Below are 14,274 nucleotides of genomic sequence, written 5' to 3' on the forward strand. Positions count from 1 at the left end.
AAGAGTAGAATTAGTGAATAGCTAGCAAACTAAGGTGTAACAATGAACAAGGAGCAAAGAAGCACGGTTTTTATATATTTATTTATTTATTTTGCCTGTGAAAGGGCCATGGGCATGGTATGGCATGTTGTTTCAGTTTTTGGTGAGGTTTGTCTAGTTTATTTAAAAGGATTCCCCCCCCCTCCATGGTGGTCCGAATTACCCTGGAGTGTGGTCCGATTTACCCCATTTTGTTTAACAATGTGGGCCACACTTCTCGGTGTATTGATCAAAAAGTTACAATGGAAAATTGTTCAAACTTTAGTGTCATATAGGTACATATAATGACACTCCTATGCTTGTGTTAAACTTTTGATCATTTATTTACAATAAATATGGAAACTAGATCAAAATTTGTCAAAACCTGGTCCATATTACCATGGCCAGTGCTATATTCCTCCTGGGTGCTACCGTCCTTTTCTTCAGTACCTGACTGTTTAGTAATGTAACTTTTACATCTTTTACCATCAGCCCCCTGATCAGCTGTATTTATCACAGTGCTCGTCCTTATCCACAGTCTCCTGATCAGGAGCCGTATTTATCACAATGCCCAATCCATTTCACGAAAGTCCATTCACAAGCTCCAAAACATTTCACTACTGTGAGACATTCATGTGAGTTGTTCATGAAAGTGTTGGGAACACCTCCCATGAATGAAAACCTCATAGTTTGTGGCCAGTGAATGCTAAAATTCGCATGGATATGCTCACTAAATTCACATAAACTATGTGTTAAGGTTGTTTTTACATGATTATGCAAGAGAAAATTAAATTATCAACAATTTCTCTCCACAAGACCATAATCAGTTAGGATCTTTCCAGCAGTCTCCTTTCTATATGTAACAAGTATATGTGTGCATCTCTAGGTTTAAACTGTGAGTTACAAATACACAGCTCTCTTCCTGACATGCCCTTCAGGTCCATAAAAAATATATAAATAAAGTAAAAAAGTTAACTATCTATCTATTGCCAGAAACCTTAATCCCGTACAGGGTGGCCACAAATAAATCACCTCCACGTCACCCTGTCCCCCACCATATCACTGCCCTGCTCCCAGTTCACACCCCCTCCCTCTCATATACCTCTCCATTCCATCCCTCCATCTCATCCTTGATCTTCCCCTCCCTCTCTCCCCCTCCACCTCAATCACATACACTCTCCTCGTCAGTCACTCACTCTCCATCCTCTCCATATGGCCAAACCACCTCAACGTGTTTCTCCTAATGCTTCCTATCACATCCACATCCACACCACAATGCTCCTTCACTTCCTCATTTGTCAGTCTGTCTCTTCATATGACTCCACAGGCTCCTCTCAAATAACTCATTTCCACTGCTCTCACTCTTGACTTGTGTCCCTCCAACAACATCCAAGCTTCACTTCCATACATTAGAGTTGGTATCACAATACTGTCATATAATAACTTTTTCACTTCCATGCTCACTTCCCTGTTTCTTATCACTGCCCTCAAGGAACCAGCAACCCTTCTTCCTTGTTGTACCCTTTCAAGCACTTCACCCTCCAAACTTCCATCCTTACTCATCACACTACCCAAGTACTTAAACGTACTCATATTTTCCATTTCCTCATCATCCAACTTCACTGTACATTCACTGACTTTACCTCTCTTGAAGACCATGACTTTTCCCTACATTCACCTTTTGATTCGGTTTCTTACTCTCCCAAACTCATCCACCAAGCCTTGCAGCTCCCCTTCGACTTCACTTAACAACACAGTTCGTTTCGTTTTTAAAGGCTCCAACATGCTTGCATGTGTCGGCCTTGGTCACCTAATGGCAGCTCTCCATGCTGCACGATCTATTGCAGCCTCCCTGTTCAGTCCCTTAACCCTGAGGTCACACTTAATGACCTCGTCCCATGTCTTTCTCGGTCTACCCCTAATAACTCCACCCTCAATATTAACACTTCTCACCTTCTTCACTCAATTATCATCCCCCATCCTCTCCACATGCTCAAACCATCTCAAGCTACCTCTGCTCATCACAACACCAATACACTCCAGTCCCATCCTAGCTCTCAACTTTTCCATCGTAAACCCAACACCCCCAGACCTTGCACGCAGGGACACACTACACATCCACCTAATCATTGTCATTTCTGTATGTCTGAGCCTGCATATATCCTCCTCCTTTACTGCCCAGGTCTTACTATCATACAGCATTACACTCCTAACACATGCTGCATACAAAGACTTCTTAGCATGTAGGGAGAGTCCTCTCAATGTCAGGAGAGGCAACAGCTCCATGCTCCCTGAACTTCTTCCAACCACTTCTCACCCTAGCCACAGAGCTAGCTCCAGCCCCACCTCCAGCACAAAACATGTCTCCGAAATAACAAAACTCTTCCACACACTCAAGAGATTCACCACAAGTTCAATCCTTTCACGCCTGACAATCTCCATCTGCTCTCCCTGACATGCCGCACACATAAAATCAGCATTATTTCACAGTCTGCCTCTGATACCACTACATCTCTTGTGCGCCCATTTATCACAAACACCGCACAAGATGGAATTACTTCCCACGCCCTTGTGGCAAACTGCACATGGCCACTCTCCCTCGTCTTTGAAGTACCGCCACCAACCCTAGATATCATTATTTTTGTTTTATCTACACTTACCCTTAAGCTCTTCTGCCCCATACCATCTCTCCACTTCCTAAACCTTTCCTCCGCTTCCCTTTCATTCTCTGCAATCAACACCAAGTCATCAGCATACAACATCTCCCACGGAAGTCCGTTTCTGAAGTCACGTGGGAGGGCTTTAAGTACCATGATAAATAACATGGGACTCAAGACTGACACCTGATGCACACCAACGTTCACGGAAAACTCATCACTCAAATCTCCATTCACTCTTAACTGGGTGCGAGCACCCACATACATAGCCATAACCACCCTAACCAGCCACTCGTCCAAGCCAAGCTTTCTCATTGCCCACTTCACCACCTCTCTAGGGACTCTGTCAAAGGCCTTTTCCAAATCAACAAAAACAAAATACAGATCCTTTTTCTTACCAATATATTTTTCCTGAAGCTGTCGAACAATGAATATGGTACTAGTGGTCCCCCTACCTGGCATAAACCCAAACTGCATCTCATTTATATTCACTCTTTCTCTAATCATACCTTCTAAAACTCTCTCCATTACCTTCATTATCTGATCTAAAAGCTTTATACCCCTATAATTTCCTCTTTCCAGGGCATCACCCTTCCCTTTATACACATTTACAATTACACTCTGCAGCCAATCATCTGAGACAACACACTCATAAATAATCATCTGCAAACAGCAGTATGTTAATTTCACCTGCTTTCTTTGAATATCTTTATGGTCTGTTTGGAACCATATTAAATCTCCTTATCTCCAGTGTAACTAGAGCTTCAAGTGTCTGTGTAATCACCCAGTTAACAGCAGACTGTGAAAGCCCCACACTGTGTATGTTGTACTGCTGCATTTTGGTAGTTGCCAGATACTAAAGGGTTGGGGTGACTTTCATCTCTGGGGAGACAGCATTACATCCTTGTGTGTGGTTGGTTATCTCATTTCTCACCAAGTCTGTCACAAACATATTTCCTTCCAAGTCCAAACTGCATCTTTTCCTCAACTCTCTGTAAATTCCTTGGTTGGCGGATGAGGAGGCCCACTGCTGTTTACGACCTTTGTGAATACCATACTTTCCAACTCTTTACATGGGTCCTATACCAAGAGCAGACTTAACACACCACTGAGATGTGTTCACAGCATTAGGAGCATTTCACAAGCTTGATAAATAACTTATTTGTAAATGATTCACTGGCAAGTGAATTCACAAGACCCCTTGTGAATGTTCACAGCTAATGATAAATACAGGCCCAGGTTACAGTCACTCTAGCTAATAATACTCCCACACTCATACATGTAATCATTCTAGTCTCTCTTCCTCAAAACAGTGTTGCACACAATCATATTAATTACTTCACCGAACTCTAGTATCTTCTCACCTTCTGCATTCCTCGTACCATAAACCCCTTTATATCACTCTGCTGCTGCACCCATAAGACCATTTAAATCCTCCCCAAAACTACAATCTCATCATCCCACCAGCCACACATATCAATTCCTAAATCTAGCTTTTTCTTCTACCACCAGCCACACATATCAAATCATCCAAAAATCTATCTTTTTCTTCATCATCCAAGCTGTCCTTCAGTAAAAAATGTACATAATATATTTCAGCAAAATCACCAAGGCTTCTGATGGGACTAAGAAACTTGGGACATCATGAATGTTTTCCTAATACTGTACTGGGGGTAGGGTTTTTTTTCAAGAATACTCCCCCAGTATCCCTGCTTGTTATACAAGGTGACTAAAAGGGTTGGCGGAGGGTTAGTGCCCCTCCCCGGAAAACAACTAACTAAAAAGACAAACAATAAGCCTCGGACAAGGACTGACCAAAAGATGATGACCAAGGACTGGACAAAGGACATGGTTATCGGAACTTGGAATGTAAGGGGAGCGAATGATGAGGTGAAAGAGAGAGAGATTGTCCAGGTGCTCGAGGGTGCAAAAGTTGATGTATGCGGAATAAATGAAACGAAATGGAGAGGTGAGAGTGTGAGAGAATGGGAGTATGGATGGGGTATATGTGCAGGAGTAGGTGAGAATGAGAGGGCAAAAGAAGGAGTATTTATAGTTGTGAGTAAAAGATGGAAGAAGAGCATAAGAGAATATGGATCAGTTGGGTCAAGGATTGTGTAGGTAAGATTAAAAGTTGGAATACAAATGTGGGCGATTGTGTGTGTGTATGCGCCAATGCAAGATCGTGCAAGCAAAATGAGAGAAGAGTTCTGGACAAATGTGGAAGTGTGCATGGAAAAGTTTGGAAGGAATGAGAGAGTGTTTTTGATTGGTGATATGAATGGTAAAGCAGGGAATGTGAAGGTGGATGGAATAGTTGGTGAGTGGGGTGTGCCTATTGAGATAGATGAGAATGGCAGTGCGTTAGTGGACATTTGTGCTGGGAGGGGGTTGGTGATAGCCAATACCCTCTTCAGGCACAAGATGATCCACAGGTGTACATGGCGAGTGATGAGAAGGGTGGGTAATGAACTGAATGAAAGGAAGGCAATGATTGATTGTGTGTGTGTGGATGAAAGGATACGAAAATGTGTAATGGATGCAAGAGCTTATAGAGGTTGGGGGAGTGGACTTTCTGACCACTACTTGGTGGTGGCCAGAATCAAAGTCCAATTAGGATGGAGAAATAGAAGAAGGGAGGGACAGGAAGAAGGAGTATTTGTAAGGAGAGTGGAAAGGTTACAAGATGATGAAAAAAGGCAGAGTATAAGAGAGAAGTGGAGGAACAATTGGGCAAATATGAACTGGAGCAGATGGGGGACGTGGAAGGTGTGTGCAGGATATTTACAGAAGAAATATATGCAGCATGTGATGTGGTGTGTGGGATGAAGAGTAGACGGAGGGGTGTGCAAGGAACAGCGTGGTGGAATGAAGAGGTGAGACAGGCTGTGGCACAAAAGAAGAAAGCATACAATGAATGGATGAGAAATAGGGGCATGGAAGAAGTTGAGAGGCAGAAGAGAGAGTTATATGTTGAAAGAAAGAGAGAGGTGAAAAGATTAGTAAGAGAGAGTAAGAAGACAGCGGATGAGGAATTTGGAAGGAACTTGAGTGTAAAGTGGAGGGACTGTAAGAAAATGCTCTGGAAAGAGGTGAAAAGAGTAAGACAGGGTGCAAGTGAAGTTAGCAGGGGAGTGAAAGAAAAAAATGGTAGATTACTAGTGGAGAAGGGAGAAAAAGTGAGCAGATGGAAAGAACACTTTAAGGAATTGTTGAACATAGAGGATGGAAGTAATGTGAGTATAAGTGGCTGGGCAATGGCCCAGAGAAGGAGGGAGGTGAGAAGACAGGAAGAAATCAGTAGGACAGAAGTTGTGGAAGCAATGAAGAAAGTTAAATTGGGGAATTCCCCAGGAATTGATGGAGTGTGTGGTGAAATGCTGAAGTATGGGGGAGAGATAGTAGTAGAATGGATGTGGAAAATGTGGTGAAATGCTGAAGTATGGGGGAGAGATAGTCGTAGAATGGATGTGGAAAACGTGCAGATTGGCCTGGGAGGAAGGTAGAGTCCCGGAGGATGGGAAGTCAGGTATAATTATTCCCTTGTACAAAGGAAACGGGGAAAAAGAAGTGTGTGGTAATCATAGGGGCATCTTTCTGCTTAGTATAATAGGAAAAGTGTATGGTAGGATACTTATTGACAGAGTTAGAGAAAGAACAGAGGAATTAGTTGGAGAGGAACAGGGAGGCTTTAGGAAGGGAAGAGGTTGTGTAGATCATATATTCAATCTTAGATCTTTAGTGGAAAAGTTTCTAGAGAAGGGAAAGAAGTTGTATGCGGCTTTCATGGATATGGAGAAAGCATATGACAGGGTGGATAGACAAGGATTGTGGAAAGTATTAAGAATATATGGAGTAGATGGGAAGTTGTTGAATGCTGTGAAGAGTATGTATGATGGTGCTAAGGCTGCAGTGCGTGTGGATGGTGAACTGAGTGAATTTTTCTCTTTGAAGGTTGGGTTGAAACAGGGATGTGTCATGTCTCCATGGCTGTTCAATCTGTACATGGATGGGGTAATAAAAGAGGTACAAGGTAGGGTAGTGGATGTTGGAGTGGCCCTGGTGAGAGAGGGTAGTGTTTGGAAACTCCTTGTACTGTTGTTTGCAGATGATACCGTGTTGTTGAATGAAGATGAAGGAGAGATGCAAAGCTTGGTGGATGAATCTGGGAGAGTGTGTAAGAAACGGAATCTAAAGGTGAATGTAGGGAAGAGTAAAGTGATGGTCTTTGAAAGAGGTGATGTCAGTGAATGTTCAGCGAGGTTGGATGGTGAGGAGTTGGAAAATGTGAGTACGTTTAAGTACTTGGGTAGTGTGATGAGTAAGGATGGAGGTTTGGAGGGTGAAGTGCTTGAAAGGGTACAGCAGGAAAGAAAGGTTGCTGGTTCTTTGAAAGCAGTGATAAGAAGCAGGGAAGTGAGCATGGAAGTGAAAAAGTTATTACATGACAGTATTGTGATAACAACTCTAACGTATGAAGTGAAGCTTAGACGTTGATGGAAGGACACAAGTCAAGAGTGAGAGCAGTGGAAATGAGTTATTTAAGAGGAGTCTGTGGAGTCACATGGAAAGACAGGCTGACAAATGAGAATATAGGGGAACGTTGTGGTGTGGACGTGGATGTGATGGGAAGCGTTAGGAGGAAAACAATGAGGTGGTTTGGCCATGTGGAGAGGATGGAGGGTGAAAGACTGACGAAGAGAGTGTATGTGAGTGAGGTGGAGGGGGAGGCCGAGGATGAGATGGAGAGGTATATGAGAGCGGGGGGGGAGTGAGTTGGGAGCAGGGCAGTGAAATGGCGGAGGACAGGGCGACGTGGAGGCAATTTGTTTGTGGCCACCCGGAATGGGATTGAGGCATCTGGCAAATATATAGATAGATAAATAGACCAGGTGTCCCATAAAACTTAAGTGAAAACAGTTCCACTCTTTCACAATATAAGGTTTCTTCTATAAAGAATAAATCTGTCAGTGGAACAGAAAATAAAAGATATTGTAAAGAACAAAAATACATATAACAGTGAAGTTCCTTACAGGTAAACAATGCCTGATGTGATACTTTGAAAATCAAATTCTGATAAAAGCACAGTGCCACAATTCTGTGGTTTTTAATAATAACTGGACAAGTTAACTAGTTTTCTTTCATCCTTTTGCAGCTTATTTCTTGAACCTTGGTGACAGACTAAGGCAATGCTATGCTCTACATTCTTGTTAAAGCACTTCTGTGTGAGCAGCATCAAGTTCTTGTGTTAATCTCCTATTACAGTTCTGCATTCATAATGAAGAGAGGTCAGGTATATGCCAAGCTGATGCAAAGAAAGTAGAGTATAAGAGCTGAACAAGTCAAAGAAAATAACTGCAAAACTGTCATGAACAATGAATTACTGAACAAACTGAAAATGAATCCTATGTGACATAATACCAGGTGGCATATTGAATCAATCACTTGACTGTAATCCCATAACCCACCTGCCCAATCCTTCATACTACGATGAACCACATAAGTGTAATTTTCACAAGACTTCTCATGTCACGCCATCCCATCTATTACTATCAACAGATCAGGAAAAATACCCTTCCATATAATACCATATAATTTTGGTCAGTAATGATCAGAAATCCTCCAATATCCCCATGCACAACCCCTTTGCCATCCAAACCTACATCAAGCATGACTGGCCAAAAACATCTCCCACAATTTGCAACCAGGCTGAATTTAACATAAGTGAAATTGTTTGGTGAAATCATGAACTGCAATGGCATATAAGTGCTTGTTTGGTGAGGCAGCTGTGTAGTGACCCCTGACCCCTGTATGGCTCCAGCCTGCTCCAACACCCCAAATACCAGATAAAGAAGGGCAGTGTGCACTGGTGGTGGTGATGGGGGAGAAGGAGCAGGTGGTGGTGATGGGGGTGAGTGGTAGGTGGTGGTGATTTTGGTGATGCTGGGGCGCTTCGACACCTGCCACCTTCACCACAGCTCCACCTCTGCACCATCATCACCCCAGCCTGCCACCACACCCCTGGTTCTGCCAGAGGCACGGATCTGGAGTAATGATGGAGGGACAAATGCCCAAGACACCTCCTGTCAAAGGGCAGGACACGGTCAGAACAAGCCAGCAGTGTCGTGGACGGTGTGTGACGCAGCTCGGTTATCACACCATTACAACCTTTATAACACTCCTCTTAGGCTTCTATAACCCCTGTCACGCCCTCTCACTCACCTTGGCAGGATTTTTGCCCCTTCTCTCAAGTTCTATCCTCTTCTCCATGTCCGCGGTGCGTGTAGGGCGGCGTGGGACATAACCTGGCTCAGGACCACAAGTGTTCGCGCGTCTGTCGCCCCGCGCCTACCCCCCCGCGCCTCCCCGCCACCACGCCTTTCTCCCCCGCCACTGCCAGCCGCCCCCGCCACCTGGCCCCGACACACAAAGGCACACCTCCCCTGCCACACATATCACTTATATTTCCGTCCTTTTGGGAAGTTAATCTTCAACAAAAGACCTCTAGGTGATCAGAAAAACACCATATTCCTTATTGACAACTTTAAAAATGTTTATAACTCAGTCAGACAGAAATTAATGCTACCGTTCGTCTACTCATATTTTGATAATTCTGTCTTCATTTGTCAAATATTCCAAAACTCGAGTAAATAGAAAATACATATAATGCTATTCGAGACACGCACAGGCAAAATTAAGGTAAAATAGTTAATATGAAGAGCAAATGTTTCCCTATTTCCCTAGTTGCTAGATTATCTCGCATTATCACAAGCACGGTTTACGAGAAGAATTGCATACTCGTTACTTACAAGCTGAATTCTGCCCTGGTGTAGAAAAACTAAGTATGGTATCAGTGCTCAAACATCCGTATCTTGTTCGGTATCCCTCCAAGATGAAAAAACTTGTTCCAGGCATCAAAATCTCTCAGCACTGATCGATGAATGATTTATCTTCCTCGATTACCAGAAGACCTTCAGTTTTATCAATCCATCAGTAGCAGCATGTTTACCTATATAAAGCAGACTGAAAGCCTGAACGACTGAGTACCGAATTCCTTTGTGAAGAATGATTATTCTGTGGAGATATTCACAGGAATAAAAAAAAAGTTAGTAGATCGAAGGCTTACAATCCCTGCCAGAAATTTCCTGTTATCTAGGGAAATTTTACCAAAACAGCATCGATCTCGGGGGAAGAAGCGCCACCTTCAAAAGTACCAATAGGCGATCGCAATCTCGCTGACAAGACTGTGACGTCACTTTGCGAAATATTCAAAACGTTGCCTGGGATATTGGAAATATTATCCATAAATATACATTATGTCTATATGTATATTTGGTTCCTTTATCTACAGTGTTTAAATAATATTTAGAAGTGACAATTTTGTTTTCTATCTTCGTCTTGTATCAATTAATGTTTTCTTGATGTAAACGTTAACGAAACGTTTATACTGTACAGCATACACGAACGTACATATAGCAATTTGAAATGTAAATTATGTGAAGGCTGCATAATAAGTCACAAAACTTAAGAATTTCAGAAATACAAGGCAGTGCTTGGGACGCCACACTATTCGTGTTAAAATCGATCGTCCTTTATCATAATTCAGCTTCCCTAGCTTCCATTTTTCTCATTCTCACCACTGAGCTCTATAATTCTCACACATTCTGTTGTGCTAGGTGTTTAACGGTCGGCTTCCCTTCCCTTGAACGCCTAGAGTGCAGCTGGGTTCCCTTTCTAGACCAGAGCTTAGACAAATAAGAGAGAGGCAGGGCACAAAAACTCAGGGCAACAACGTTACACGTATATTGACAAATTCTAGATGTGGAACAGGCAGACGTCACAAAACAGGAATCTAGACAATTATATGACCTGTACTGAGACCATGGGTAGTAGTATCACGCAGGATACTGTTTGGACAATAGTTCTGAGTCAAAGTGAATAGTACAATGAACAGCACTTATGATGTTGGGCAGGAGAATTAGTCACTGACATATTAGGGGAAATCGATCTACACTGTTATTAGGATGGGTGGCTCGGTTTTATGTCTTTTGTCGCAGAAGAACTATAATTAATTACTACAGCCGAGGTACACATTCACTGAGGTCACTGTAATCACTGCTCGGCTTTTCCTCTCTGTCACTGTTTCACTGGTAGTCTGCACTTACGTCACTATACCACTGGCAGATCTTTGACTTAATTTCCCTCTAAACATCTTAACACGCTGCCCTGTACCTATGTCACTGCTTCATTGTCACTGAACTTTCACTATCACTCATTGTAGGGACTGGGTAGGGTGGCGGCGTTGGCAGAGGGCGGCGGGAGAGCTCACAGCCCGGCTCCTGATGGGGGCTGAGCTTCGCCAAGGGCCTCTGTGTCCCGCGGCCATGGGATCACTCGTAGGGGAGTCCTGTCTCGTCCGGGGCTGCGTGCGGTGAAGGGCCCCGCACTGTCGGGGCTGGGAACTGGAGTACGGCCCTCAGGACTAGGGCCGAAGAGTTTCCTAAAGCGCTCACTCAGGCGCCTGACGGAGGACAAGTGTCTCCTGCGTCTCAGTGGGGAGAGGTCTTTCCCGGGGGTCCTGGAGGCGGCCTCAGGGGCCTGTCAGCTGCGGTCTCCTGTCGTTGAGGATGCCGTCAGGAGCGGGCTGCGGCATCGGCCTCTGTTAGAGTCTGTCAGGTAGGGTCCCTTTGGAGCTGGCTGGGCGGAGAATAACCCTGGGGATAGCACAGGGCCTCTCCATTGGTCCTCAGGGCTGTAACCTTTCTCCCGAAGGTTGCCTCGCCCGTGGTGGACAGCAGGGTCGTCTGCGCCCCCGCCTGTTGGCAGGTCTGATGGCAGATCACCCTCTCGTAGTGGAGTCACAGAGGATGAGGGGCCTTGATGTTCCTCCCCGGCATGGCTACCAGTCGTTGCTGTGTTCCCGTGGGCAACGAAATGAGGGTGGCTGCTGGCTGTCCCTTCATTGTAAGCGCGGCTACCGGTCGTTGCCTGGGCCCGACCTCCTGGCGGGGGTGCAGGCGAAGTGTGGCTACCGGCGGTCACTTGCCTGTCTGTGCGGCTACTGGCCATCGCAGAAGTCCCGTGTGAAGGACGACATGCTGACGAGGAGCGGCTACAGGCCGTCTCCTGCTGATGGACTTGGCTACCGGCCATTGCCTGTGTCATGACCTCTGAGGCAACTACAGGAGGAGAGGGGACATACCCTTCTCTCTGCAGCATGGTTACCGGCCGTCGCTGATTCCTGTAGGGGAGTATAGCAGCACCTGATGGGGGAGCGGCTACCAGCCATCTCCTGCCGTGTGGCCCGGCTACAGGCCATGGCCTTTTAAGGGCGTGGCTACCAGCCGTTGCCTGAAGGGCAGAGTGGCTACAGGCCATCTCTGGGAAGCCTTCCGAGCAGCTACTGGCCATCTCCTGAAGGACTGAGCAGCTGCTGGCCATCTCACAAAGGGCACGGCTGCTGGCCGTTGCCGGGGTGCTGCTTGGAGCTGAGGAAGTAGCTCCACCCTGATCCTGTCGAGGGTCAGCTCACCGGCAAGGAGGTCTCCGTTTCCTGCTATGGTGGCGGTGGGTGACTTCCGGGTCGTAGGGGCACGCAGCCAGGGCGGACTTACGTCCTTGTCGCCCTGAGTCGGGTCACGCTCTGTCAGCCCCTCCATAGGCTCCTCCTGGGGATGTTGCGGTGCCCTCCATGACTAATTCCGGCATTTTACATTCCTTCACTATAACCTAACCATCTCTTTGCCCTTCCACACTTCCCATCTTCTGAATCACCTGCATAATATCCTTTTCACCAGTCTTTTCATGTACATTCTTGCTGGCTTGATCTATTTCTCAGCACCGTAACATAAATTTTGTACCTAAGCACTGGCATGTTAGATAATGTGACTTACACAGATATTAACGAAAAAACAAGATATAGGATTAAACAGGGTTTATAAATATCAAAAGATGTGCCTCAAAATTTCTTATTCTCATTGAAATAGCAGCCGCAACAACAGAGGGCATCATGACACCCCCAGGAGGCAACAACAGAGAGATAGGCAAGGCCCGTGCAATGTCCATGCGATATGGACACATGTCTCATACGGCCGTGCGCCCCTATTCCACGGAGTGCACCCGGGGCAAACACTTCAGTCCGGGTGCATAACCCTCCAATCAACCCAACCCTCACCAGGATCGGGATGGAGCTAATAAACCAGCTCCAGACAGCACCCCAGCAACGGCCTGTAGCCGTGCACAAGCAGCAGCCCATAGCCGTGCACAAGCAACGGCCTGTAACCATTCACAAGAAGTGGCCCATAGCCATGCACAAGCAACGGCCTGTAGCTGTGCCTTAGCAATGGCAGGTGGCCGTGCGCCAGCAGCGGCCTGCAGCCATGCAATTGCAATGGCCGGTAGCCGAGCATCTAACAGTCAGCCTATATCTGCTCGCAGTGCTGTCCACCCCCCCCTGCAGAACCTGTGATGGCCAATTGCCGCACATGGGGAGAGAAAGGCATGCCCTCCTTCTGCAGTTGCCTCGAGGGGCATGACACTGTTGACGGCCCTTAGCCACACCGGTAGACAGGAGACGGCCTGTAGCCACCTCTTGCCTACACATCGCCCGTCATACAGGACATTGGCGACGGCCTGTAGCCGCGCCCGCGGTCACCCTTTGTCTGTGATCCCGTCAGGGAGTTGGGCCCTGGTAATGGCTGGTTGCTGTACTGATGGGAAAGGGACAACCAGTAGCCGCCCTCCTCTTGTTGCCCAAGGGACCTCGGCGACGGCCAGTAGCCGCACCGGGGAGGAATGCCCCCAAAGCCCCTTGCCCCCTGTGACTCCACAACCAGAGGGAGAACCCTGCTAGAGCCACCCTACCAGTGGCAAGGCAGGCCCCACCCCTATCTCCCCAGCTCAAGTCAGCCTCCTGGAAGAGAACCTCCCATTCACGGACTGCTGGAGAGGACCAGTATTGACCCCAAGGCTGCATTCCATCCAGCCAGCACCAGTGGGCGACCAGCAACTGTCAGACTCATGTCGCCAGTAATGCTGCAGCCCTACCATGACTTCGAAACAGCGGAAGCGAGACCGCAGCAGACGGGCTCTCCACGCCGCCCCCAGTACCCCGGGTGAGACCTCTCCAGTCCTGATGAAGAGTGATGCCCTCTCCATGCCAGGTGCCTGCAGGAGTGCCTACAAGAGCTTCTCAACCTCAGTCCCGAGGGCTGAACCCCCCTACCCAGCCCCTCCAGTGCAGGGTTCTTCACCAAACCCAATCAAAGCCCACTCCGAAGAACGACACCCCTATGAATAGTCCCGTGCCCCCTAGATGAGAAGGCATCTGAAGGGACTCAGCCGACCCTGGGCTAACACCTGTTAGCCACCGAGTGGCTGCTCCCTTGCCCCACACCCCTGCCGTGACTGTGATTTCCATGTCCGTGAGGTGAAAGTGAGTGACAATTGGAGTATAGTGACAGAGATGAACTATTCCAACTCCACCAAGTGTAAGGCGAGACAGAAGTAATATGCCACTATCCTGCTCCACTCAGTGAACACGGGACATGTGTATAATCATTACCAAATATATGCAGCCCAATAATTAAGTGTACTCCCA

The 14,274-nt window shown here is 46.5% G+C and overlaps 1 protein-coding gene across 1 annotated transcript in view; it reads right to left on the reverse strand.

Annotated features, from left to right (window-relative positions):
• The window catches only part of LOC145406660 (acidic leucine-rich nuclear phosphoprotein 32 family member A-like), a 294,562-nt gene extending 285,557 nt beyond the window's left edge, over positions 1-9,005 (reverse strand). The window contains exon 1 of the mRNA XM_080277747.1: positions 8,898-9,005. Within this exon, the coding sequence (XP_080133873.1) occupies positions 8,898-8,945 (48 nt within the window). The 5' untranslated portion in view covers positions 8,946-9,005. The remainder of the gene's footprint in view (positions 1-8,897) is intronic.
• Between the last annotated feature and the right edge of the window lie 5,269 nt (positions 9,006-14,274).

This window comes from Coenobita brevimanus, chromosome 71 (genome assembly GCF_032717465.1).
Source record: "Coenobita brevimanus isolate Jiangsu-jjx chromosome 71, ASM3271746v2, whole genome shotgun sequence".
In the NCBI taxonomy this organism is placed as follows: Eukaryota; Metazoa; Arthropoda; class Malacostraca; order Decapoda; family Coenobitidae; genus Coenobita; species Coenobita brevimanus.